At 43.0% G+C, this 24,437-nt stretch overlaps 1 protein-coding gene across 2 annotated transcripts in view; it reads right to left on the bottom strand.

Annotated features, from left to right (window-relative positions):
- The window catches only part of phf2 (PHD finger protein 2), a 46,877-nt gene that overhangs the window by 7,825 nt on the left and 14,615 nt on the right, over positions 1 to 24,437 (bottom strand). For both annotated transcript variants that reach the window (XM_079509954.1, XM_079509955.1), the window contains exons 4-18: positions 21,557 to 21,717; positions 20,146 to 20,287; positions 19,282 to 19,468; positions 17,022 to 17,184; positions 16,206 to 16,293; positions 15,636 to 15,742; positions 13,332 to 13,423; positions 12,023 to 12,112; positions 10,092 to 10,307; positions 6,238 to 6,393; positions 5,366 to 5,482; positions 3,279 to 3,394; positions 2,443 to 2,621; positions 1,865 to 1,932; positions 1,068 to 1,240 (exon numbers count right to left, since the gene is read on the bottom strand). In XM_079509954.1, coding sequence (XP_079366080.1) covers positions 1,068 to 1,240; positions 1,865 to 1,932; positions 2,443 to 2,621; positions 3,279 to 3,394; positions 5,366 to 5,482; positions 6,238 to 6,393; positions 10,092 to 10,307; positions 12,023 to 12,112; positions 13,332 to 13,423; positions 15,636 to 15,742; positions 16,206 to 16,293; positions 17,022 to 17,184; positions 19,282 to 19,468; positions 20,146 to 20,287; positions 21,557 to 21,717 — 2,055 coding nt within the window. The remainder of the gene's footprint in view (positions 1 to 1,067; positions 1,241 to 1,864; positions 1,933 to 2,442; positions 2,622 to 3,278; positions 3,395 to 5,365; positions 5,483 to 6,237; positions 6,394 to 10,091; positions 10,308 to 12,022; positions 12,113 to 13,331; positions 13,424 to 15,635; positions 15,743 to 16,205; positions 16,294 to 17,021; positions 17,185 to 19,281; positions 19,469 to 20,145; positions 20,288 to 21,556; positions 21,718 to 24,437) is intronic.

Below are 24,437 nucleotides of genomic sequence, written 5' to 3'. Positions count from 1 at the left end.
AATGAGAGATTGACTGTTAAGATCTTGATATATATTGTGCAACACTGATTGGCGCGACTAAGTTAAAATCTGGCTTTAAACGAGTAGTTCAACCATTTACTCAGAGAAGAAGCGCTACTCAGTGCTGATCAGGACAGAAAGGCATGAAGTGCTGTGTGATGATTAGGCTGAACTAGAATCATATTTACTGCAAAATGTACTCAAAACAAGGAGGCAAAAAGCCAAGCTGTGCATGCGTGCCAGGCTGACAGCTGAGTGTCAGAATGCATCAAATTACACCTCCATGGGATCAAAGCTGCGCACAGCGTGTGTGATCATGGATTCCTTCTTCAGCGAGGTGAAAACATGCAATCTAATGTAATTGTCTATTATTGTAGGCCAAGTCGTAGTTGCTAGATTCCATTATGGATTATGGATTACTGGCATAGAACTGCATTTTTCCCAGCAATTGTAACTGTCAGGTTTGTCCATATAATGCCCACCAGTGTTGGGGTCGGTTCTGTAATATCTCAGAACAAATGAACAAAGATCTCTGAATGAATCTCATGGCTGCAATTAGGGTTTGGGTCTGTCATTTTGGACCCGGGAAGAGCGCTTCTAGACTGTATGAGATATGCTACTAGTCCAGAGACAGAGAACCACTGATTAGTGCTAAGATGTACAGTTGGAGGCCATCGATATTGTCCTTTTCTTTTTGCTGAGGTTTGCGTGATCTGCGCAAAAGGACAGTTAACCCATTTTGGGCGGGAACCCCTTTTGGTGTTTTAAACATTATGTTATAATTTAGCTATTGAAAAATAGCAGATCTACAAGCTCATAGCGCGCCACCGAGTGGCGCGCTACGAGCTTGTAGGTCTGCTATTTTTGAAAAATTGTGAAAATATTTATTTCAGAAAACTGGAGGATTTAGAAGGATTTTTTAAAATTTTGAGGTCAGGCCTAAATGGGTCAAATGATAAGGGCCAATATCGGTGGCACCCAACTGTATAGCACTGCCTTATTATTATGGGATTATAAGTGTCACTTTATGTAATGGAACTGGTGACGTTGAGATGAGGTTACAGTACCTGTTGGCGCTGTAGTCGACCCCGCCCACTTGCTTGCTGGCCTGCAACAGGTCAAGAATCCCGGCCGCGCTGCCGGCCTTTTTCTTGACCTTAGAATTTCGACCTTTGACGGTGACCTCTGGCTTGGCCTCGGTGTCTATGTGGAGAGATTCTTCATCTGAGGAGTCGGCACTCTGTTTTTTGGAGGGGGTTCGGAGGAGAAAAACAACAGATAAATACCCATAATATCCACCAAAAACAGAAGTATTGCATCCAAATTCACATTTTGTGTGACATGTCATGTGTAGCCCATTTTCTCCGCCTTGAATGTCGTTAATGTTTTCCTGCATTTGCATTGCTCTGTCGCTGATCACATTAACTAGCCGTTACCACGACACCAGCTTGGCCCAAAAGAGTGAGTTTTAAAAAAAACACTGCCTGAAACAGACCATGGTTGTTATCTGGCCTGCCGTAACCTCCCGCTTAGTAAACACTCGTGCATCTGGTGGAGCTCTGATCCACCATTTGTACCACTGCTATTTCCCCATCATCAGTTTGTGGTGATCCTTGGCACAATCTCCTCAGCTTCACTCCTCTTTGAATCAACGCATGGAGCTGCATTATGGGAACACTCTCACAGCCCTGGTACACACCTGTGTGTGTGTGTGTGTGTGTGTGTGTGTGTGTGTGTGTGTGTGTGTGTGTGTGTGTGTGTGTGTGTGTGTGTGTGTGTGTGTGTGTGTGTGTGTGTGTGTGCGCGTGCGCGCGCGCGCGCGCGCGCGCGCGCGTGCGTGCGTGCGTGCGTGCACATACAGTACCTTAGTAACTGGTGGTTGTAGCTTTGGTTTCTTTGCTGGCTGTATGGGTTCTCTGATGTTAGACAAAACTGCAGGACGATAAAGAAAAGGTCGCTAGACAGTTTTGTTTCTCTGTGTGTTCAGTTTGGGCAAAGTTGTCTGTCTAGCGCTGACTGGACTGGCTGAGACTCTGTCTCACTTTTGCCAGACCCCATATATTTTCCTAAATAATACAATTTACAATATACAATTGAGGCATCTAGCAGACGCTCTTAATCCAGAGAAATGTACAGTAAGCAATATAAATTGCTTACTGTAGCACAATATAATGTATCAAATATATAAATAATAGATAAAACATATTTTGAGAGCGAAATACCCCAAAAAAATAATATTTTTGTATGTAGGCCTATTCAACTGTTGTACTGTATAATCGCAATTATATATTAAACTCGAGGGTGGTTTTGCCATGATTATTGGCACTTCAGTGATGGTTGCGGAACTCTGCTCCGCCTCGTTCCTGACTGCATCATTGTCATCCAATAATCTCACGGTAAGCGCATACCCGTGTAATGTTGCTGAAGTGCTGCAGTACTCACAGGACAGGTCTCGCTTCACGGCGTTCTTTTTCCTGCGGATGGGGAACTCGTCGATCTTCAGCTCGCCCTCGTCCGAGACGTACTCGTACTCGTCTCTCACTGGCTTGGCTTTGTCCTCTTTGATGTTTTGTAACGATCCAAAAACACTGGAGTTGGTCTGAGGTTTCAGTGCCTTTGAGCTGGTGTGGGGGAACCGCAAAGCACAATAAGAGGGGCTGGTACTGGAAGCACGCACGCACGCACGCACGCACGCACGCACGCACGCACGCAGGCAGGCAGGCCTTGAGCCGAGCGTAATGGCTGCAGCGCTTGATGGCCGCAAACGATATGATCATCATAATACACCGCAGGACAAGGTTAACATGCTCCCTTCTGGAGGGGGGAGACATTATGTGGCAATTAATATCGTCACTGTCAGGCAGAAACCTTGTATCTCCATAATTCAACTTTTTACGTTTACTTTTTTTCATGAATGCCCTAATTTGTCACATAAAGGTAGCTGGTATAAAAGCTCACAACAAGTTGCATCGCGGTGCATTGTAGCCTTGTAGCAATTTCTTTTGTTATTATAATTTTGGTGGGTGAAAGTAGTTAAATGTGTCTGTAGGTGTAATATGTAACCAATTAAAAGTATTAAGAAGAGCTTGTGACTAAATAATACTTTAATTGGATAAAATAATAACTTTATTGGATCTGTTGGAACATTTTTGGAACATTTCATTAAAAGTAACCGTTTTGGACATACAATGTTTCCGCCTGGCAACATAGATATACAGTACATACATACATACATACTGTACATACGTACATACATACATACATACATACATACATACCCCAGCATTTTCTTGTGAGACATTGTAAAGCTGAACTTGTCTTTACTGCCCATGAGCGGCGTTCTGTCAAATTTACATTCCTCTTCCATTTTCAGCAGGGAATCTGGTTTGCTATTCTGTAAAAATGAAAAAGACACTTTGGTGAAAAACAATGGTGACATAAAGAAGGGATTAATCTAAATCTAAACCCTATGATGTTAAAAAACTTAAAAGGCTTCACTTTCCTGCCTTTTTTGTTTTTCATTTGGTGTGCCCGGTTCTACCAAACCACAATATTACCGTAAGGGAACATCACAAAATGCCAAATGGAATCAAGACATTATGGAAAAGTCAGAACATGCAAGTGCTACTGTTAATATTACGCCTACTCACTTAACTCTTGATTCATTTTAACCACTTAAACCCTATACACTTAATGGACCGGAGTCCCCCAGGTCTTTATACTAGGCCTCCTCCTGTTTTCACCATCCACATAATATTGTTGAGGGAAATAGCCGACCTACAAGCTCACCACATGTCATGACACAATTGTAGATCTGCTATATTGGCAGGATGCGCTAAGGTTAATTTAGTAATTGTGACATTGTGTCATCTTACATAACGTAGAATCATGTTTTAACAATGTTTACATCCATGCCCAGTGGTGGACAAAGTACTCTAAACTCAAAGTATAGATACTCTTGGTCAAATAGTACTCAACTAAAGTGACAGTTGCTCTGAAAATTCAAAGTCAAGACAAAGACATGCTGTGAGCATGTAGATCTGCTATTTTCACTATATTTGATATATGGCTTAATTGGTTACGTTACGGTCCACCACTCTGGCAGGCCTCAATGCTCTACTCAATGTTATAAAGAAACTAAAAACGCAGAGCTGTGTGATAGCTTTGGCAGCCTCAGCTGTGGTCCAACGTGAAGATGCATGCGGCAGTGACCTTGCTCTGTATCTATAGAAGACAATCCCTACCATCTGCGAATGCTTGTCTTGATGTGAAGGAGCACTTTGGATCAGGAACCTTGGGAGTGAGTACAAGCATTCCAAAGCAGTTTGGCATTGGATTTTCCATGAAACCGAATCCCTCTAATGTCTCCCATTGGAGAGTTGTGCTTTTGCTCTGAAAATGCTTTCCATGTCGTTCAACGGTAATGACACAACAAGCTCCTTAAAGGACAAGGGCATATGTAAATACTTAGACGCACTGCAGTGGATATGACGATATGAGTGTAATTCTGTTAGGTAAACTCTGCAAGGGCGAAATGTTTCTGCAGCGGCTTTGATGAGCCGCAGGCCTTTTAAACCTGCGACTTTCGGGCACGCCGCGATCTGCCGCGAGCGCTTTGAAGTGAAGTGTGCAAATCGCTTTCGGAAGATCCTTCGTTTTTTTCTGTTCGAGTCCTTATAGCACCTGACCTTCACGACTGCACGATTACCTCTCGCGAAAAGACACCATGCTTCAGTTTATTTGAACTTTTAAAGGATTATTGTGCTGTTTTGTTTAGTTTGGCTTGATCTCACAACCCCACTATGGGGCCATCTGATCTCACAACCCCACTATAGGGCCATCTGATCTCACAACCCCACTATAGGGCCATCTGATCTCACAACCCCACTATAGGTCCATCTGATCTCACAACCCCACTATAGGTCCATCTGATCTCACAACCCCACTCTGGGGCCATCTGATCTCACAACCCCACTATGGGGCCATCTGATCTCACAACCCCACTATGGGGCCATCTGATCTCACAACCCCACTATGGGGCCATCTGATCTCACAACCCCACTATGGCAACGTTGTGTTGAAGTAGGGCCATCTGATCTCACAACCCCACTATGGGGCCATCTGATCTCACAACCCCACTATAGGGCCATCTGATCTCACAACCCCACTATAGGGCCATCTGATCTCACAACCCCACTATAGGGCCATCTGATCTCACAACCCCACTATAGGGCCATCTGATCTCACAACCCCACTATGGGGCCATCTGATCTCACAACCCCACTATAGGGCCATCTGATCTCACAACCCCACTATGGGGCCATCTGATCTCACAACCCCACTATGGCAACGTTGCGTTCTTTACCTTGTACTTCCATTTGGCCTCCGTCTTGTTCTTGTTCTGCTCTTTGATTTCAAACTTGTCCACGTTGTTCTGCTTGGACACTTCTTTCTCTGACACGCTCAGGACATTCTTAACAGCCTGGGGATGTAAGGAGAGCGTCACATAAGTAAAAAGTCACAAACATTTGCATGACAGACTCCCATTTGAACAGAAGAGAAGATGTTAGCTGTTAGATTAGATTAACCCATTTTGGGCGGGAAGCCGTGTTGGTGTTAGCATTATGTTATGCTTTAGCTATTGAAAAATAGCAGATCTACAAGCTCATAGCGCGCCACCGAGTGGCGCGCTACGAGCTTGTAGGTCTGCTATTTTTTTTAAATTGAAGAACCACTGACATAGAAACATAGCTTTTTCAGATAACTGTCAGGACGTAGAAGACATTTTTAGAATCTGATCTCAGGTCAAAATGGGTTAAGTACATAATTCTACAACTGTCTATACTGTGAGGTAGGAGAGTTAAACCTATTATCTGATTATCATACATTCAAAAAACAAAACATAGCTGAACTGTATATCTTGTTGATATACGGTATTATCTACAGTATACAATATATCGTCTCTGTGGGGTGGAAACCTCATATGTCCAAAACTGTTGCTTTTCAAGATTCAAATTCAAAAATAGCAAAAAGAAAAGTAGCAGATCTCTCGAAACGTGTCGCTTTATGTCGCTTATGGATCTGCTACTTTTGAGTGATGCTGTGTAGCATGACACACAGGGCATTTACGAAAGAACACAAACAGAATAAGGAGATGAGAAGTTTCTGCCTGACGGCAACGATATGTTAGTGATCTATCTCTACATTATGTGTTGTATGTATGATGTATACGCTCACCTTTGCCTTCTTGGGCTGCTGGTCCATCTTGCTCAGGATGTCCTTGGCGTGAGACTCCAGAGCAGCGAAGCTGGAAGGTTTGGGAGGAGGAGGAGTGACCGGCGTCTCTTTCACTTTCTTGGCTTTCTTCTTCCCTCCTTCCTTCACCTTGGGGACCTTAATGCAATTACAATTTACAATGCTCTTATCCAGAGCTACTTAACAATAAGCAAGGCAAATAATCACATACCAAGAATGCAGTGTGTAGTGCCTCAGGAAACTATAGGATACCAGGTAAACAATGAACCTAGTATCTGACTAAACACTACATGCTGTCTAAGTCAGACGCACCAGTGGTACGTGTACCACTGGTGCGTGTACCACTGGTGCGTGTACCACTGGTACGTGTGTACCACTGGTGCGTGTACCACTGGTACGTGTACCACTGGTGCGTGTACCACTGGTGCGTGTACCACTGGTACGTGTACCACTGGTACGTGTGTACCACTGGTGCGTGTACCACTGGTACGTGTACCACTGGTGCGTGTACCACTGGTACGTGTGTACCACTGGTACGTGTACCACTGGTACGTGTACCACTGGTGCGTGTACCACTGGTACGTGTGTACCACTGGTGCGTGTACCACTGGTACGTGTACCACTGGTGCGTGTACCACTGGTACGTGTACCACTGGTACGTGTGTACCACTGGTGCGTGTACCACTGGTACGTGTACCACTGGTGCGTGTACCACTGGTACGTGTGTACCACTGGTGCGTGTACCACTGGTACGTGTACCACTGGTGCGTGTACCACTGGTACGTGTACCACTGGTACGTGTACCACTGGTGCGTGTACCACTGGTACGTGTGTACCACTGGTGCGTGTACCACTGGTACGTGTGTACCACTGGTACGTGTGTACCACTGGTGCGTGTACCACTGGTACGTGTACCACTGGTACGTGTACCACTGGTACGTGTACCACTGGTGCGTGTACCACTGGTACGTGTGTACCACTGGTGCGTGTACCACTGGTACGTGTGTACCACTGGTGCGTGTACCACTGGTACGTGTACCACTGGTACGTGTGTACCACTGGTACGTGTACCACTGGTACGTGTGTACCACTGGTGCGTGTACCACTGGTGCGTGTACCACTGGTACGTGTGTACCACTGGTGCGTGTACCACTGGTACGTGTACCACTGGTGCGTGTACCACTGGTGCGTGTACCACTGGTACGTGTACCACTGGTACGTGTACCACTGGTGCGTGTACCACTGGTACGTGTGTACCACTGGTGCGTGTACCACTGGTACGTGTGTACCACTGGTGCGTGTACCACTGGTACGTGTACCACTGGTGCGTGTACCACTGGTACGTGTACCACTGGTGCGTGTACCACTGGTACGTGTACCACTGGTGGGACTTGAGCCCCCCTCTGGTGGTACACAGAGGAGTCCCCCGTCAATAGAAGATTTGAGAACGGATAAATCACATTAGACATATCATCAGTTGTGCTTATTAGTGATTAGACAGAGTTTTGTCAGAGCAGCAGCATTATTGGCTTAGGAATGGAACAAAAAGGGCAGGTATTATTATAAGGTCCTCTATTTTAACATCAGTTATTATGGTTGTACATGGAGAGCCAAATATTTTCTGAGATGGTACTGGTACTTCAGTATAAAAAGGTTGGGAACCAATGGTCTAAATAGCATTTGAAACTATAGAGCGTCGCAGTCCCGCCTCCTACCCTGGACCAGGAAATGGTACGTGTACCACTGGTACGTGTACCACTGGTGCGTGTACCACTGGTACGTGTGTACCACTGGTGCGTGTACCACTGGTACGTGTACCACTGGTGCGTGTACCACTGGTACGTGTACCACTGGTACGTGTGTACCACTGGTGCGTGTACCACTGGTACGTGTACCACTGGTGCGTGTACCACTGGTACGTGTGTACCACTGGTGCGTGTACCACTGGTGCGTGTACCACTGGTACGTGTACCACTGGTACGTGTACCACTGGTGCGTGTACCACTGGTACGTGTACCACTGGTACGTGTACCACTGGTGCGTGTACCACTGGTACGTGTACCACTGGTACGTGTACCACTGGTGCGTGTACCACTGGTACGTGTGTACCACTGGTGCGTGTACCACTGGTACGTGTGTACCACTGGTACGTGTGTACCACTGGTGCGTGTACCACTGGTACGTGTGTACCACTGGTGCGTGTACCACTGGTACGTGTGTACCACTGGTACGTGTGTACCACTGGTGCGTGTACCACTGGTACGTGTACCACTGGTACGTGTACCACTGGTACGTGTACCACTGGTGCGTGTGTACCACTGGTACGTGTACCACTGGTGCGTGTACCACTGGTACGTGTGTACCACTGGTACGTGTACCACTGGTGCGTGTACCACTGGTACGTGTACCACTGGTACGTGTACCACTGGTGCGTGTACCACTGGTACGTGTGTACCACTGGTGCGTGTACCACTGGTACGTGTGTACCACTGGTACGTGTGTACCACTGGTACGTGTACCACTGGTACGTGTACCACTGGTACGTGTACCACTGGTGCGTGTACCACTGGTACGTGTGTACCACTGGTGCGTGTACCACTGGTACGTGTGTACCACTGGTGCGTGTACCACTGGTACGTGTACCACTGTTACGTGTGTACCACTGGTACGTGTACCACTGGTACGTGTGTACCACTGGTGCGTGTACCACTGGTGCGTGTACCACTGGTACGTGTGTACCACTGGTGCGTGTACCACTGGTACGTGTACCACTGGTGCGTGTACCACTGGTGCGTGTACCACTGGTACGTGTACCACTGGTACGTGTACCACTGGTGCGTGTACCACTGGTACGTGTGTACCACTGGTGCGTGTACCACTGGTACGTGTGTACCACTGGTGCGTGTACCACTGGTACGTGTACCACTGGTGCGTGTACCACTGGTACGTGTACCACTGGTGGGACTTGAGCCCCCCTCTGGTGGTACACAGAGGAGTCCCCCGTCAATAGAAGATTTGAGAACGGATAAATCACATTAGACATATCATCAGTTGTGCTTATTAGTGATTAGACAGAGTTTTGTCAGAGCAGCAGCATTATTGGCTTAGGAATGGAACAAAAAGGGCAGGTATTATTATAAGGTCCTCTATTTTAACATCAGTTATTATGGTTGTACATGGAGAGCCAAATATTTTCTGAGATGGTACTGGTACTTCAGTATAAAAAGGTTGGGAACCAATGGTCTAAATAGCATTTGAAACTATAGAGCGTCGCAGTCCCGCCTCCTACCCTGGACCAGGAAATGAAACCCAATGCATTTTCCTCATAGACATTTCTTAAAGTATTTATTTAAAGACGGTTACGCCGCGGACAAAGCCAACTCGAGTCGTGACAACTCATGACAACACAAACAATATTTTGGACCAAACAAATAATTAGAAAGAAGAAAAAAACGTCAGGTTACAACAATTTTTTTGTTGTTTTTCTTCTTTGTAATTATTTGTTTGGTCCAAAATATTGTTTGTGTTGTCATGAGTTGTCACGACTCGAGTTGGCTTTGTCCGCGGCGTAACCGTCTTTAAATAAATACTTTAAGAAATGTCTATGGGAAAAATGCATTGGGTTTCATTTCCTGGTCCAGGGTAGGAGGCGGAACTGCGCCGCTCTATAGGGTACCAGTTAAACAATGAACCCTGCATCTGTTTAAATAACATGCTATCAAAATAACATTCTGTATATTTGAAACTATAGGATACATGGGAAACAATGTACCACTGTCTCTTGTGAGACATGCCATCAAAATAACATTCTGTATATTTGAAACCATAGGATATACCCTGGCTGGTTTGGGGGCTTTGGGCATCTTGGGGGGTTTGGGGGGCTTGCTGGAGCTCTTCTTCCTAGACTCCTTGTCCCTGCAGGGTGAGGGGACGTGGGCCGGGGACACGGGCTCCTCCGGGTCAGAGTGCGTGGACGGAGCCTCCTCCACCGGCGGCTTGGCGATGGGGGGCTCGCTCTTAATGGCTTTTTTTAATGGCTCTTTTGTAGCGTTCTGCGAATGAAAAACGACGGCGTGATTGTTAAAGGAAACAAAGTCTTATGCACACCTGATCGGCTCAGAGATGGGTGCGTACTAGGCAGGGATCAACGTATTAAAACAAATGCACTGTCTGCACTTGCAATATGAACACTTTTATTATTTAAGCAATGTTTCGGTCAAAATACCTTCTTCAGGCATCTGAATTGATTGTTAAAGTGAAACCCCCCACCATTTTCACCATTATGTCCCTTTTGGTGTTAGCATTATGTTATGCTTTAGCTATTGAAAAATAGCAGATCTACAAGCTCATAGCGCGCCACCGAGTGGCGCGCTACGAGCTTGTAGATCTGCTATTTTTGAAAAATCGAAGAACGACTGACATAGAAACATAGCTTTTTCAGAAAACTGTCAGGATGTAGAAGACATTTTTAGAATCTGATCTCAGGTCAAAATGGGTTAATGTACCATTTGTATAGCATCATACTGTAGCACTGAGCAGCAGTTTTCTGTGTGTCTCTGAAATGCTGCTGAAGTTGTGACGAAAACATTACCTCCACTACAAATACAACTACAACTGTTGGACAGAAACTACAGTTGGACAGAAACTCTCTTGGCAATTCCAGCTGGCAGATTCATCGCACTGGGAGGCAAACTGGAGCCGGAAGTTTGGATGGAATGCATTGAAGTCAATGAGATCCGGGTAGACAAGTTTAAGAATAAACACCATTGTTTAATGATTGCCACCTGCGTTCAATAATTGTTTCAGGAAAATAGAAGACATGTCACACATTGTTTTCTGGTTTCTTGTTTTTCGATTAGTGATACAACAATAAAGATTCTGAACTTCCGGAGCCAGTTAGCCTCCCGGTAGCCTCAGGAGCCCAGGCGTTTTTTGTTAGCCTTCCAGTGAATCTTTGGCGCATGCTGTGGCATAGAACGTCTGTCATATCCTTCTTTACATGATCCTAGTGTTTTAGCCAATGTGTAACATTGTCCATGTTCAGTGTTTACAGTAAATTAGTGATGACGTCTTCATAAAATATCATCACTGTCGGGTGGAAACCTCATATGTCCAAAACTGTTACTTTTCAGGATTCCAATTAAAAAATAGCAGATCGACAAGGTCAAAGTGCATCGCTTCACGGCACGTTTCGAGCTTGTAGATCTGTTATTTTTGATACTTTTGTGTGACCAAGTAGGCCGTTAATTTACCAAAAAACACAAAAGTTAAAATATGAGATAATAGGTTTCTGTCCGAGAGCAACGATGACGTTGTTGATGACAACCATCGACAATGTAGGCCTACCGAAGTGAACATCAACATCAGTTCTCCTTTAAGAAATAAAGTTCCCTGTCAAAAAAAGGTCTTCAAATAAACATTCATCCCGCTGCAACAATTATAAACTGACTGTCTACGTTGTTTCTCCAGGGCACACTGAAAGTTACGTGTCTTCACAATGGAATATTCACATGTCAAAAGAACGTAGAGAGAGAGAGAGAGAGAGAGAGAGAGAGAGAGAGAGAGAGAGAGAGAGAGAGAGAGAGAGAGAGAGAGAGAGAGAGAGAGAGAGAGAGAGAGAGAGAGAGAGAGAGAGAGAGACAGACAGACAGACAGACAGACAGACAGACAGACAGACAGACAGACAGACAGACAGACAGACAGACAGACAGACAGACAGACAGACAGACAGACAGACAGAGTCAGAGACGGCATTAGAGAGACAGACCTCTGACATGCGGATCTCCCGGGCCAGGTCTTTAATGAGCTGGGTGGGTTTCATGTTCTCTGGGAGCTCATCTTCATGTTCTAGAAGAGCCTGTAGGGATGGACAACAACCACGTCACTGTTAGCTTTAACAGCATTGACTCTCTGAGAGTGTAGAAAGTGGCATTTGTACACTCTCAAGAGTTACAAATGGATACATCATAGGTAGTGCAAGTTCTTGTTAGAATAAGTACTGTGATACAGTAACTTAAATAGACCTACATTGTGCTAGTGCTGTAAGTGGAGAAGGAACTCATACACATTACAGGAGAAAACATTGGAAGTAATAATGACACAAAAAATTTTGCAGACAATTTTAACTAGAATATAAGCTGATAAACTTTGTGAGGTTCTCATTCCTGATTGGATGAAACTGGAGATGAACTGGAGAGACGGGGAATGCCCTGTTACTGAACAGACACTAATGATTACTATCAGAACATAGCACTTATATAGCACAGGGGTGCCCAAAAGGTAGATCGCTATCTACCAGTAGATCACAAAGGCTGTGCAGGTAGAACACATGACATGCCCTTAAAAACAATCTGCATCTGCCACTTGAATTAAGGTGACTTGATTGATTCCAAAGGGGCCTGCAGTCAGCTCAAACCCACAATGCAATACTTTATTTCCAGAGTGTTGCGTAAAATACAGTAGCATTATAAAGTTATACAGAAAAAAAACCCAGACTAATTCCATTTTCTTTTTCTTTTTTTTATAATTTTTATCCCATGATTTTGTAACCCATTTTTCACCCCTGTGTCAATTATCTAATGTAATCCTGGGCTCTACACACCCTCCGCCAACCTAGTCCCCATATATGGGGGACATGGGGAGAGCAACGGACTTGAACTCATGCTTCCTTCATGCCTGAGTGTCCAAGTTGCTCCTAACCCTGACAGGGGGGAGTTTCCCTGGTTGGACGTAGCGCGTGGAAGGAACACGTTATTCCAACCAGTTCCTTTCCCCCTCCATCAGGCGCCCCGGCTGGCCAGGGGGAGGCAGTTTAGAGACCAGCATTACTGCATGTTTTTTTGTGAGGGTACCTACCCTAGGGGACACGGGAAGAACATTTGTGCGTGTGTGTGTGTGTGTGTGTGTGTGTGTGTGTGTGTGTGTGTGTGTGTGTGTGTGTGTGTGTGTGTGTGTGCACGTGCGTGCGTGCGTGCGTGCGTGCGTGCGTGCGTGCGTGCGTGCGTGCGTGCGTGCGTGCGTGCGTGCGTGCGTGCGTGCGTGCGTGCGTGTGTGTGTGCGTGCGTGCGTATATTCACCTGTTTTTTAGTCCATGCCCTGAATGCTCCGTTGATAATTTTGGCACCGTGTACCAAGTAGGGAGCCGGCTGTTTATTAGCCTTGTGTAAACCTGCAACACAGGCACAAACATTACCTTAGTGAGTACCACAATATTTTAATCAGATAAGGTCAGCATAAATCCTGAGAGTTAATTTGACTCTGAGTCTGAGGATGTTTCAGAGTTAAATCAACACTCAAGAGTTTCCTGCGAAGCAATTTTGTAGAAGTTGAGAGCACAGTGTTGAAGAACTAAAATAATTTAAAATAAAAAACGACACAGTATGCGTATTATCTCTCCCAGAGCGGCGTTCACGTTTCTAATAAAGCTAAACTGTAATAGCTTGCGCTGTGATATTATCAAGACAGTCTGGAGCGGGGCCACTTTGGCCCCAGGACGGCCTGGTAGTTAGGGCCCCCGAAACAACCCAACATGTCCGTCAACACCGCCAACTTTCTATCCAACATTCAACAACATGTCCTTGAGTGAGACACTCGGCCTCTCTCCGCTCGCTCCCCGCGAGCCACTCTGGCTCCCATTCGTCAAACGTCAAACGAAACGACTTCACGGACAATCAGTAATAGTGGTGATTTGCTTGAGGATATAATTACATTTTCTGTTTCGAGACGCAGTGCAGCGAAACAGAACTTATTTGGACGAGAAACAAGCGCGCCGTCCCAAAACCCCTGGCCTCCGGTTTTGTTGTGTATGGACGGCCTCCAAGGCTGCGTCTCTGGACAATAAGAACAGATTCTTCTTTTACCTCCTTTTGTTTCCCACTTGGAGATCAAAACTCTTCCTTAGTCAGAACCCACTCTGCAAAAGTCGTTGAGGAACTCGCTGTGTTCTCAAATAAGCGGTTCAGACCATAAAATTCAGTTATGGGAATGAAGTTTTAATGTGGCTTTCCGCCTTTAATGGTGTTTTGATGATAGAAAACAATCAGCAGCTTATCTGATTAGGACTTGTCAGCTCATGAAAGGTATTTATCAAACAAGAGGCCGTTCGGGGGCATTGCGTTCGACCAAATGCCTCCGTGGAAGGCTTTGCCTCAGCACTGATTACAGCGCGCTATGATCACAAGCACAACACGATGCTAATGAACAATGGGGGAAATAGTACTCACAGTTTTTACTTAAGTAAAAGTATCAATACTGCAATGTAGAAATACTGTATGTAGAAGTCCGGAATTCTAAATTTACTTGAGTAAAGATAGACCATTCACAAGTTTTCAAATGTATAAAACGTGAATGTGAGCTTTATTTTCAAATGGCCAAAATGTATATATATGACATCATAATTGACATCATAATTTTAGCAGCATTGTAAACAGCAAATAAAAAATAGCCGATATACAAACAAGTTGTGAGCTTGGAGATTGCCTATTTTTCCAAGTGTGTGACATTGGCAGAATTTGGCACAAAACTAAATGTAAAATAGGGAAAACTCTAACCCCAAATTGTTTTTCCTAATTTAAACCTAACTCCCCAAATCATTTTAACCCAAAAACCATTTCTACTCATAATGTGTTTCACAAATTCTGCTATTTGGCCCTCACAAGTAATAAAATAATGCACACACGCACGCATGCAGGCAAGCACTCAAGCACGCACGCACACACACGCGCATGCATGCACGCAGACACACACACACACACACACACACACACACACACACACACACACACACACACACACACACACACACACACACACACACACACACACACACACACACACACACACACACACACACACAGACATTTTGTGGAAACATAAACAGTTGCCCAAAGCCATGTGAGGGGAGTTTTTAAACACAGGCTTGTAATGGAGCAAGTGATTCTTGCTCAGCCAAGGCTTTTGATGCTAATTATCTGTGAACTCCTCCGTTCACCGATTTAATGACTGAAATAATATCTCTGCATCCAAGCCTCCTCATCTGCACCACAGACACGCGACACAACACACTGAACCATGGGTGATCAGAGGGAGAGACACACAGAGAGAGAGAGAGAGAGAGAGAGAGAGAGAGAGAGTATTTTCTGCTGTGTGCATGGTTTGTTTGGAGGAAACAGAGAGCTAAATAAAGATAAGATGTTCCATAAAAAACACATTAAAAGAATAAACCAAACCAAGTGTAGAGCAAACACACATTATTATTGCAATATAAATAAAGCATACAAAACCTTGTGAACAAAAAGACTAAAAACCACTGGTGTAGACTGTGTAGAGAATGTGCACTCAATAGACTTAACGTGTTGATTGGTGATGAAATGAGAGTTCACCTTTGAAGCGCTCCAGGTAATGTCGTCCCACGTACCAACACGCCGTCTCGAAGTTGGCGAAAGGCGTGAGTGACCTGACCTTCAGCCTCTTCTCCACCTCGTACGCCCTGAGAGAGAGAGAGAGAGAGAGAGAGAGAGAGAGAGAGAGAGAGAGAGAGAGAGAGAGACACCCAGAGGACATCCATGATGCATCGCACAGCGGATTACTGCGTCAAAACTCTGCTGTTTACAGCACACGTCCAAAGATTGTGGAGAATTCATAAACAGTCTTAGTGGAATACACAGATGGTTAAAGAATAACCTAAGTAAAACACGCCATCATGTCATCAGGGCTAGAATACACAAGTCCCTCTACATATACGTACATATATCATCAAAATTTATTATGGAATCAAACTTTGGAATCACTGGAACTGGCTAGATGCAACTACAGGGAATGAAGGATGTGTGTGTGTGTGTGTGTGTGTGTGTGTGTGTGTGTGTGTGTGTGTGTGTGTGTGTGTGTGTGTGTGTGTGTGTGTGTGTGTGTGTGTGTGTGGAGAGAATGTTATAAAGAATGAATGTGCACACCTCATTTGCATTTCCACGCTCAGGTTGTGGATAAAATGTCCAGAGAATGCCAGACAGTCTACTGGGGTCAGTATTGCATTGATCCAACCTTCAAAGAAACACAAATCAAAAGTAGAAATGAGACAAAACACGCATGTATACTGTATGTACCACTAGAGATTGTACAGATGCACAGTACTAAACCTCAGTAACACACTGTCAAATCCATAATCCATTTGTAAACGCAGGCAATACTCAAAGCTGCACACCGGAACTTACTAAAATGTTATTTTAGCCAATTTGTAAGGTAGAGGTTTAAATTCAATCGGCAGGAGTATTTTTTTTGTAGTTGAACAAAACGTGCCATTTCCTTAATACCATGTTAACCACATACCTTGTTTAATCAACCAAAATCTCATACAAAAAGAAAATAAACAGGGTATTTGTTTCTGGGACTACAAGCCTTGTCACTCTACTCTCAGTGGTTCTCAAACATTTTCATGTCAAAGACCCTCAAAATGAATATGCATTTGGCACAGGCCAAAGTCGGATCATAATTAAACCCTTAATCCTATGAAGTTGTCGGCCATTTTCACATAAACGCAGAAATAAAGAGAAACGCAGCCATTCAAATGTCAATAACTGTAGTTGGAAAAAGTAACTATTTGCGTCACTAGTTACCACAAAAACTAGTTGCATTACAGTAACGTGTTAATAAAGCATTAGTCTCAATGCTGGTCATGATGGTGTTATGATCACGTTATGATAGTGTTATAATTATAATCATCATTGGGTACTTAGAAACATGCCATAATAGTGTTGTCCTGCTGCACTGACCTGATGGAATGAACAGCGTCTGGCCTTGCTTCAGAGTGCATTTGTAACACTTGTCCACCTGGTCAGCAAAGAACATCTCTGTGTGATTGGACGAGGACCTCCAGCGCTCATACAGCGACAGGTTGGCAGAGGTGGGCTTGATCAGGAAGAAGATCTTCTCTCCCTGCAGACGCACGCGCACACACACGCGCACACACACACACACACACACACACACACACACACACACACACACACACACACACACACACACACACACACACACACTCTCAGTGAGCTTGTACTGTATATCTGCTATTTTTGAATTGCCAACAACGCTACAATCTAAAATGACACAGATGCTTTCCTGGTTTCAAAGGGTTCGTCCAGAGCAATTTACAGTAAACAGGATACAGTAAAATGCATGTCTCTATTAGAGACAGTGTAGTGAGAGCCTCAGTAATCTAGGATCATAGATAAACCAACCTAGCAGTATAATAATAAAATCAATGCATTGGAACTATACAAACTAAAGGATCAACCAGGTCAACAAATGGACTGGCATCTTCTAAATAACATGCCAACTAAATGACATGTAAACCTTTTGCACCAGACTGCATGGTCGTCCAGCTACCTCAGAGGTGCCTAATGTGGACCCAGCCATTTCATTCAAGTGACATGCAACTAAACGACCACATCTGTAGTGTGCACAAACACATTCCAAAACATTCAGCAACCATTTCATGTCACTGACCCACGAAATAGGCTTTCATTAGACCATGCATCCTGTTCTATATGACCCTGATATGAAAATATGTCTTTGTTTGAATTAAATTAAACTGTCTAAATGACATAATTGTACATGAGAAATTGGAAACATTGAATCATACATTTAGAATAGTACGGGTCAATTTGTGCTTTTGAGCAAACAAAAACAACAAAATGTGTCATGGAAGAGCTCCGATGTTAAAATAAATGGTTGCAGACGGCACTGTCGGGTAGAAACTTTGCATCTCCAAGTTTTACATTGTTCATAAATTAAATCTCTACGTCATCACACAAGCGTGTCACACAAAAGTAGTGAAAATAGCTGATCTACAAGCGCACAATGCCTAGCAACGCAAGGCGTTGTGTGCTTGTAGATTTGTGTGCTTGTAGATTTTCACTATTTTAAATTGTTTTTTAAAATATTTCCACCTGACAACAACAATATAGAGCAACATTATTCAAATAATAATAATAATAAAATTGTTCCAAAAACTCAGGTTAGGATTGAGAAGGCATTTTTAGAATTGGTCCTTTGGTCGCCAGTCTAAATAGGTTTAATGCCATATGGTTAACCGGAGTCCCTCAGGGCTATATCTGTGCTGTCTGGAAAAAACAACCAAACTCCAAAATGTTCATGTTTTAGGAAATTAAAAAACATCCAGCTCAAGTGGAGTTAGGAGGTTTGAAAAAAAAAGAAAAAAAAAGATTGCTGGCTTGGCAGATAGTTTGAGGATCCAATGGAGTTAGGAGGTTTGTGCCTAAGCTCTTTTTAATACATTCCATTGGTTCAATATTTTTTTAACCAACCATACAAATTTAAAAAAGAATCGAAAACCTCAAAAGTGAAGTTTGGTGGTTTCTTCCGGACAGCAAGGATTATGCTAGTGTATTTTGTGTTTTCTGTTATTGTGGGGAATGTGATCAGCGATTGTCTATTTTCAGCGAAAACGAGGATGCTGGGGTTTTAGAGGTTAACTCTAGTGAATGGAATTGTAAGTGACATTAGACCATGCTACAATCTAGCTTCTATAGGACTGTTCTTATGAGATCATGTAACGATTAAAATTATTATACCTATTATGTCTATAAATTACAGACAGTGATTCAAAGAAAAGCATTTTGAAGCACTTTAGTCAAACTTCAAGAGCATTCCTGACCTTCAAAAACAACTCGTTCCAATTTAAACAGATTGAATTCAATTGAAAACAAAACCCTGTTTACACAGTCAAATCCTCGGTGATAATTTAACTCCTAAACACTCTCTGGGTTCAGTTCAGCCGAGGAAAATAACGACGTGCATTTACTCAAGCACTGAGCTTATATTATGTATTATGTGCAAGCTCACAACGCTATCTTCTGCTATTTATTTTACAAATTCTGGATGTAGTATGAGAAGTATGAGAAGTACTGATTTAGAAGGAATTTTTAGATTGGGCCTCGGGTCTTATTGCGGTGAAGCAGTGCAGTACTTCTCAAAGTGTTGACAACGTTGTGTGAATGTTGGTGCTGGTACCTTGAGGACGTGGTACCACACGGAGGCGCCACCGTTCTCGATGTGGAAGTCGGTGTAGCTGTCCTTCACACAGATCAGACAGTACTTGGTGACTTTGGGTTTCCCCAGCAGTGCGTCGTCCGGCCAGTAGTTCTGAACCCACGACAACCTGCGAACGATCTGAGGACTCTCCACGATGCTGTCCATCCTGTACACACACACACACACACACACACACACACACACACACACACACACACACACACACACACGCTCGTACACACACGTACACAATATGTACACTGTGAAATCCTGAGGGTACGATACAAATATGATTTGTATATCTATCTATAATTTGACACTGAGGATTTTACTGTGGAGGCAATGTTCTGGACTCTATAGGCCTATCACAATTATTTATTATTATTAGCCTACGTAATCGCAATTATTAATTATGAGATAATGTACAAATATCATCACTGTTGGGTGGAAACATTGTATGTAGCAAACAGGAAATACAAAAATATATATAATAATAAATAAATAAAATAACCTGTGTTCCATTAGATCAAATTGTAGTTATTATTTAGTCACAATCTCTTGTTACTACTTTTCATTAGTATTTATAAAGCCCTAAAACAAAATCAATCAGCTTGACTTTCACTTTTGTCGTGACCATTGTAGATCGGCCATGTTTCCTTCTTTTGAGACATTGTATTTATTGTAACGTCATTGTACTGTACGTCAGTACAAACAAAAAAAATTAATTAATTAAATAAAAAATATGGAGATACAAGGTTTCTGCACAACAGTGATCATCTACTGTATTTATTTATGTATTTGCTTACGTATTTATTTATTCATGTATGTATTTTTTGTGTGTACCTGGTGTCTGAGAACTCCAGGTTGATGACGTTGAGAACCTTCTTCCTGTTTGTGCTGTAATAATAGTCCACAAACTCCTTCAACTTCATCTTGCCGTCACTCTGCTTGGTCACGTCCACCACATCCACACCTACGTCGGGACCTGGTGGAACAAAAAGACGTTAGCAAGCAGCACTTCATATACAGAACCGAGGCATGGGCACCACACTGTTCATATACAGAACCGACGCATGGGCCCCACACTGTTTCAGATGCAGTGGTGGACGAAGACGTATACTCAACACCCAGTAGTCAAAGTATATCGTAGCTATGTTGGGGCAGAAACCTCCTATCTCCATATTTTAATATAATATTTATTTTAGTAAATGAATGCCCTACTTGATCATCACACAAAACGCATCAAAAGTAGTAGATCTGCTATTTTTGCTATTTTTATTTTTATTTGAATCGTGAAAAATACCAGTTTCGGACATATGAGGTTTCTACCCGACGATGAAATGCTCCTGTTCATGTTCAACTTGAACATGTTCATGTTCAATGTTCAAATAATACTCAACTACAAGTGAAAGTTGCTCGGTCAAATTTAAAGTACAGTACTCGCTTTTAAAAACATTAAAGTATTCTAAAGCATGTGCTTTTAAAAAATATATTCAAGTATTCAAAAGCACAAATTACAAAGTACATTTTCTCCAATACAAAACTATCCACCACTGTTCATGTGTCATGTTCTCTGCCCAGTTGTTCAGAATGTAGTCAAATGGTGCCCTCTACTGGCAGACTGATGCCACATCACCAGCTGAAAGGAATCTATCAAAGGCTGAGACAAACAAAGCACTTGTAAAATGCTAAACGAGGTAACATAAACTATAAACAACCACAGTAACAATACTATGTCAAATAAGCTTATTTTGTAGAGGAATCAAAGTATAGTTTAAGACAATTGGACTCATGTGGATTTGAGGAGCAGAATCCAAATCAGTCAGAATCAGTTTTACTGTCACATCACAGGATTACAGGTCAGGGCAGCTGCTGACCATTTGGATGCCCTACGCTGACCTTTTTGTGCTGCCAGTCAGATTGAAAAAGGAGCACTCGTTTTCACAGAGAGAGGCACGCTGTCTAAGGGTGACTTGAGCCACCGCTGTGCGAGCTTAGGAGATCAAGTCGCCGACTCGCGGTGCCAAGCATTGCGAAGTCACCTTCAGCCATCAGCACTGTCCGAGTTACTGTATGTTAGAATCGCAAAGCCCCCCCCCCCCCGTCTTGGTACCTGCAAGACGTAATTTAATTTCTTTCCTTCCTTTTTAAATCTGACTGGTTTTCCAATCATACTGTAACATATATATACTGTACATACATTGTACAAATGCACACTGTAGTGAGAATAATGAAAGAAAATGTAATCACATACCAACATAGTTCTCCACGTCGCTGATGTAGAAGGTGGGCGCCGGCATGGACAAGCCCAGGCCGTCTTTCTTCAGAACCATGAGGGGTTCGTTGAAACCGTTCTCTTCCAGGTAATCCATGGTCAGCTGACTGCCGCTCAACTTCACCACCACGTCATCAGCACTGGAACACAACCAATCTACGTTAACGCTACTGTAGACTCTTCTCTCAAACACCCTGGACAACGCTCCGCACATCCTAGACCAGGGGTAGGCATTAGGCAACAATTTACAATTTAGCATTCAGCAGATGCCTTAATCCAGAGCGATTTACAGTAAGCAAGAACAACACATAATACATAATACATCAAATACATAGAAATAGTCATCAAGAAATAAGGATCATAAGCAAGCTAAGAACCTATCATCCATCTAACAGTAGAATATCTGTACAATGAAACTATGAGGGGCGGCGGTGGCTCAGGGGTAGAGTTTCCGGATGGTAACCGCAAGGTCGCCAGTTCGAACCCGGGCTCCCCCAGAGTTAGTGTCGAAGTGTCCTTGAGCAAGTCACTGAACCCCTAATTGCTCCTGATGTGCTGGTTGGTACCTTGCATGGTTTCTGCTGCCATCAGTGTATGAATGGGTGAATGTAATGCATCTATGTAAAGCGCCTAGGATAAAGGTGCTATATAAATGCACCATTTACCATTTATGAGTATACACTATATAGAGTGCTATGTATACATGATATGCTATCTAAATTACAACATTGGCACAGGGGAGGCTGATCAGTGCTTCTCTGGCAGAATGGCATAAGGATTTATGTAAAATATTTGAAAAACTAAACGTGGAATTATGTCTCTATGAAAGTTACATCCTTCACATAATTCTACATTCATACAAACTCTGAACTCTCACTGTAATTACTTCATTATTGCTTGTTATGAATATGGAAAATCTAAATATGTTGGAAATGTTTAGAATGTTGACATGGTGTCATAATTACATTTTGTGTTGGTATGGCACACTGATTATCAAGAAAATATAAAACAAAGGCACTTCATGTCAAAAGGTTTGCCGACCCCCGTCCTAGACTATTGTCCCTCCTGGCTCCCACAGACTCAGGGCCCATTTATGCTCCTGTAAAGTTCTAACAGGGAGACGAAAGGGGTTGGGAGTGTCCGTGTTCTGCGGACATTACCACGCAAATAAGGGACTTCACTCTTTCCGCTAGAGTCACCTCTTCAGACTCCATTTCACCCCTAGCACTTTACTCTCCTTATATCTGCTCTTGTCACCTTTCTTTTCCATTGATGCTAGTTTACTTTGCAAATAGATCTTGGTAACTTGTTCTTGTGTTTTTGTTTTTAGCTTGATCACAAATGTTGAGAATGTTATTTAGATGGCATGTTGTTTAGGCAGATGCTAGCTTCATTGTTTCCATTGGAGGCATTGCATTGTTCTCTCTGCATTCTACTTGTGTGACTATTTACGTTGTTGTTTATTGACTAGAGATCATGTTTACTCTGACCTCATGCTTGTATAAGTGGCTCAGGATAAGAGTGTCTGCTAAATGCCTACTGTTAAGGGAATTGCAATACTATGCAGTGGTATGCAAGATTCATACTATGCACTGTGTATGTATTGGAGTAAATACTCATATGTTTTATGTTTATTAGTCTGACAGACTAAAGACTAGTTTGAAGATTGCTTCATCACTGCCTGCTTGAAGTGCTATATTAGGAGTAATGCAACATGATCTGTCAGGGTCACACTGACAAGCTACTGGACACTTGTGTGTAGCCTACTGGTCACTAAAGGTCTCTGTTTAAATAAAGATGAGAAGGAGACAGGACACACTAGGAGTCTAGACAAAAAGTAGACATATTAGGATAGCAACATGGATGCTGATGCTGGATGCAGGATGCTCATAGGATTGAAACAAAGTGATTGGCAGATAAGAATAGATTTGATTCTGTCTGCCTGGATAGGTTAAGAAAGAGTATATAAGCAGCCTGAAACTCAATGAAGAAGACTGCTTGCCTGCTCTCATGTGTGCTAGATTAGACCTAGAACCAGTGTTTTAAATTGTACTTTGTGCTGAATAAATAGTGACCATGCAGACTGGTCTGTCATCTTGCTCCACAAGAGATTCTACATTGTAAGTTGTAATTGTAACTAGGACAATTCAACAATATACTGCCACATTTTATGTGTATTTAATTTATTTACTGAGTGAAACCATATTTGGAAATAAGTTAAATAACACAAAGGGGAATCAAGTAACAGATAGATATTTTTGGTTAATAATTGTCCACTTAAGATACGCACACACCGGGCGTACTTATTTTGTGTGAGTAGCAATCAGAAGTGTCATCTACACAAAATGTGAATATTACACAGCATTAAAGCACACAATTTGTGTTTTAAAACGAAATACATTTTTACTGCGAATAAAAGCATGAATCTGTACCATATTTGTATGTGAAATATTCACAAACGCATTTTTCCCCCCATTTATTTGTGATACTTCCAGTGTGCAAAGACCTTTACACTGTTGATACACACAAGGAAAACAAGAATATCATATCAATATCTTTCATTGGTCATTGTTTGTTAAATTATATTCATCATATTACAGAATTTGATAGTGTTCAATCAGCCTAGCAGAGGACATAGACAAGCAGTGATACAGTGCCCTCTTGTGGGATGTTTGATGCAGTACAGAGCAGAGTGAAAGGTGCTGGGTCACTGGGTTCAACACCATATAGCTCTTGTATTTACAAGATTCTGGGATCTGTTTCCATACACTACTATGGCTCTGTTTCAGATGAGGTTCTGTGGGCCCTGCTCAGGGCCCACAGAACCCTGCTCTGGGCCCACAGAACCCTGCTCAGGGCC

Source organism: Electrona antarctica (genome assembly GCF_951216825.1).
Source record: "Electrona antarctica genome assembly, chromosome: 9".
In the NCBI taxonomy this organism is placed as follows: domain Eukaryota; kingdom Metazoa; phylum Chordata; class Actinopteri; order Myctophiformes; family Myctophidae; genus Electrona; species Electrona antarctica.
The sequence above is the reverse complement of the archived record's forward strand: the minus strand, read 5'-3'. Positions and strand labels throughout refer to the sequence as shown.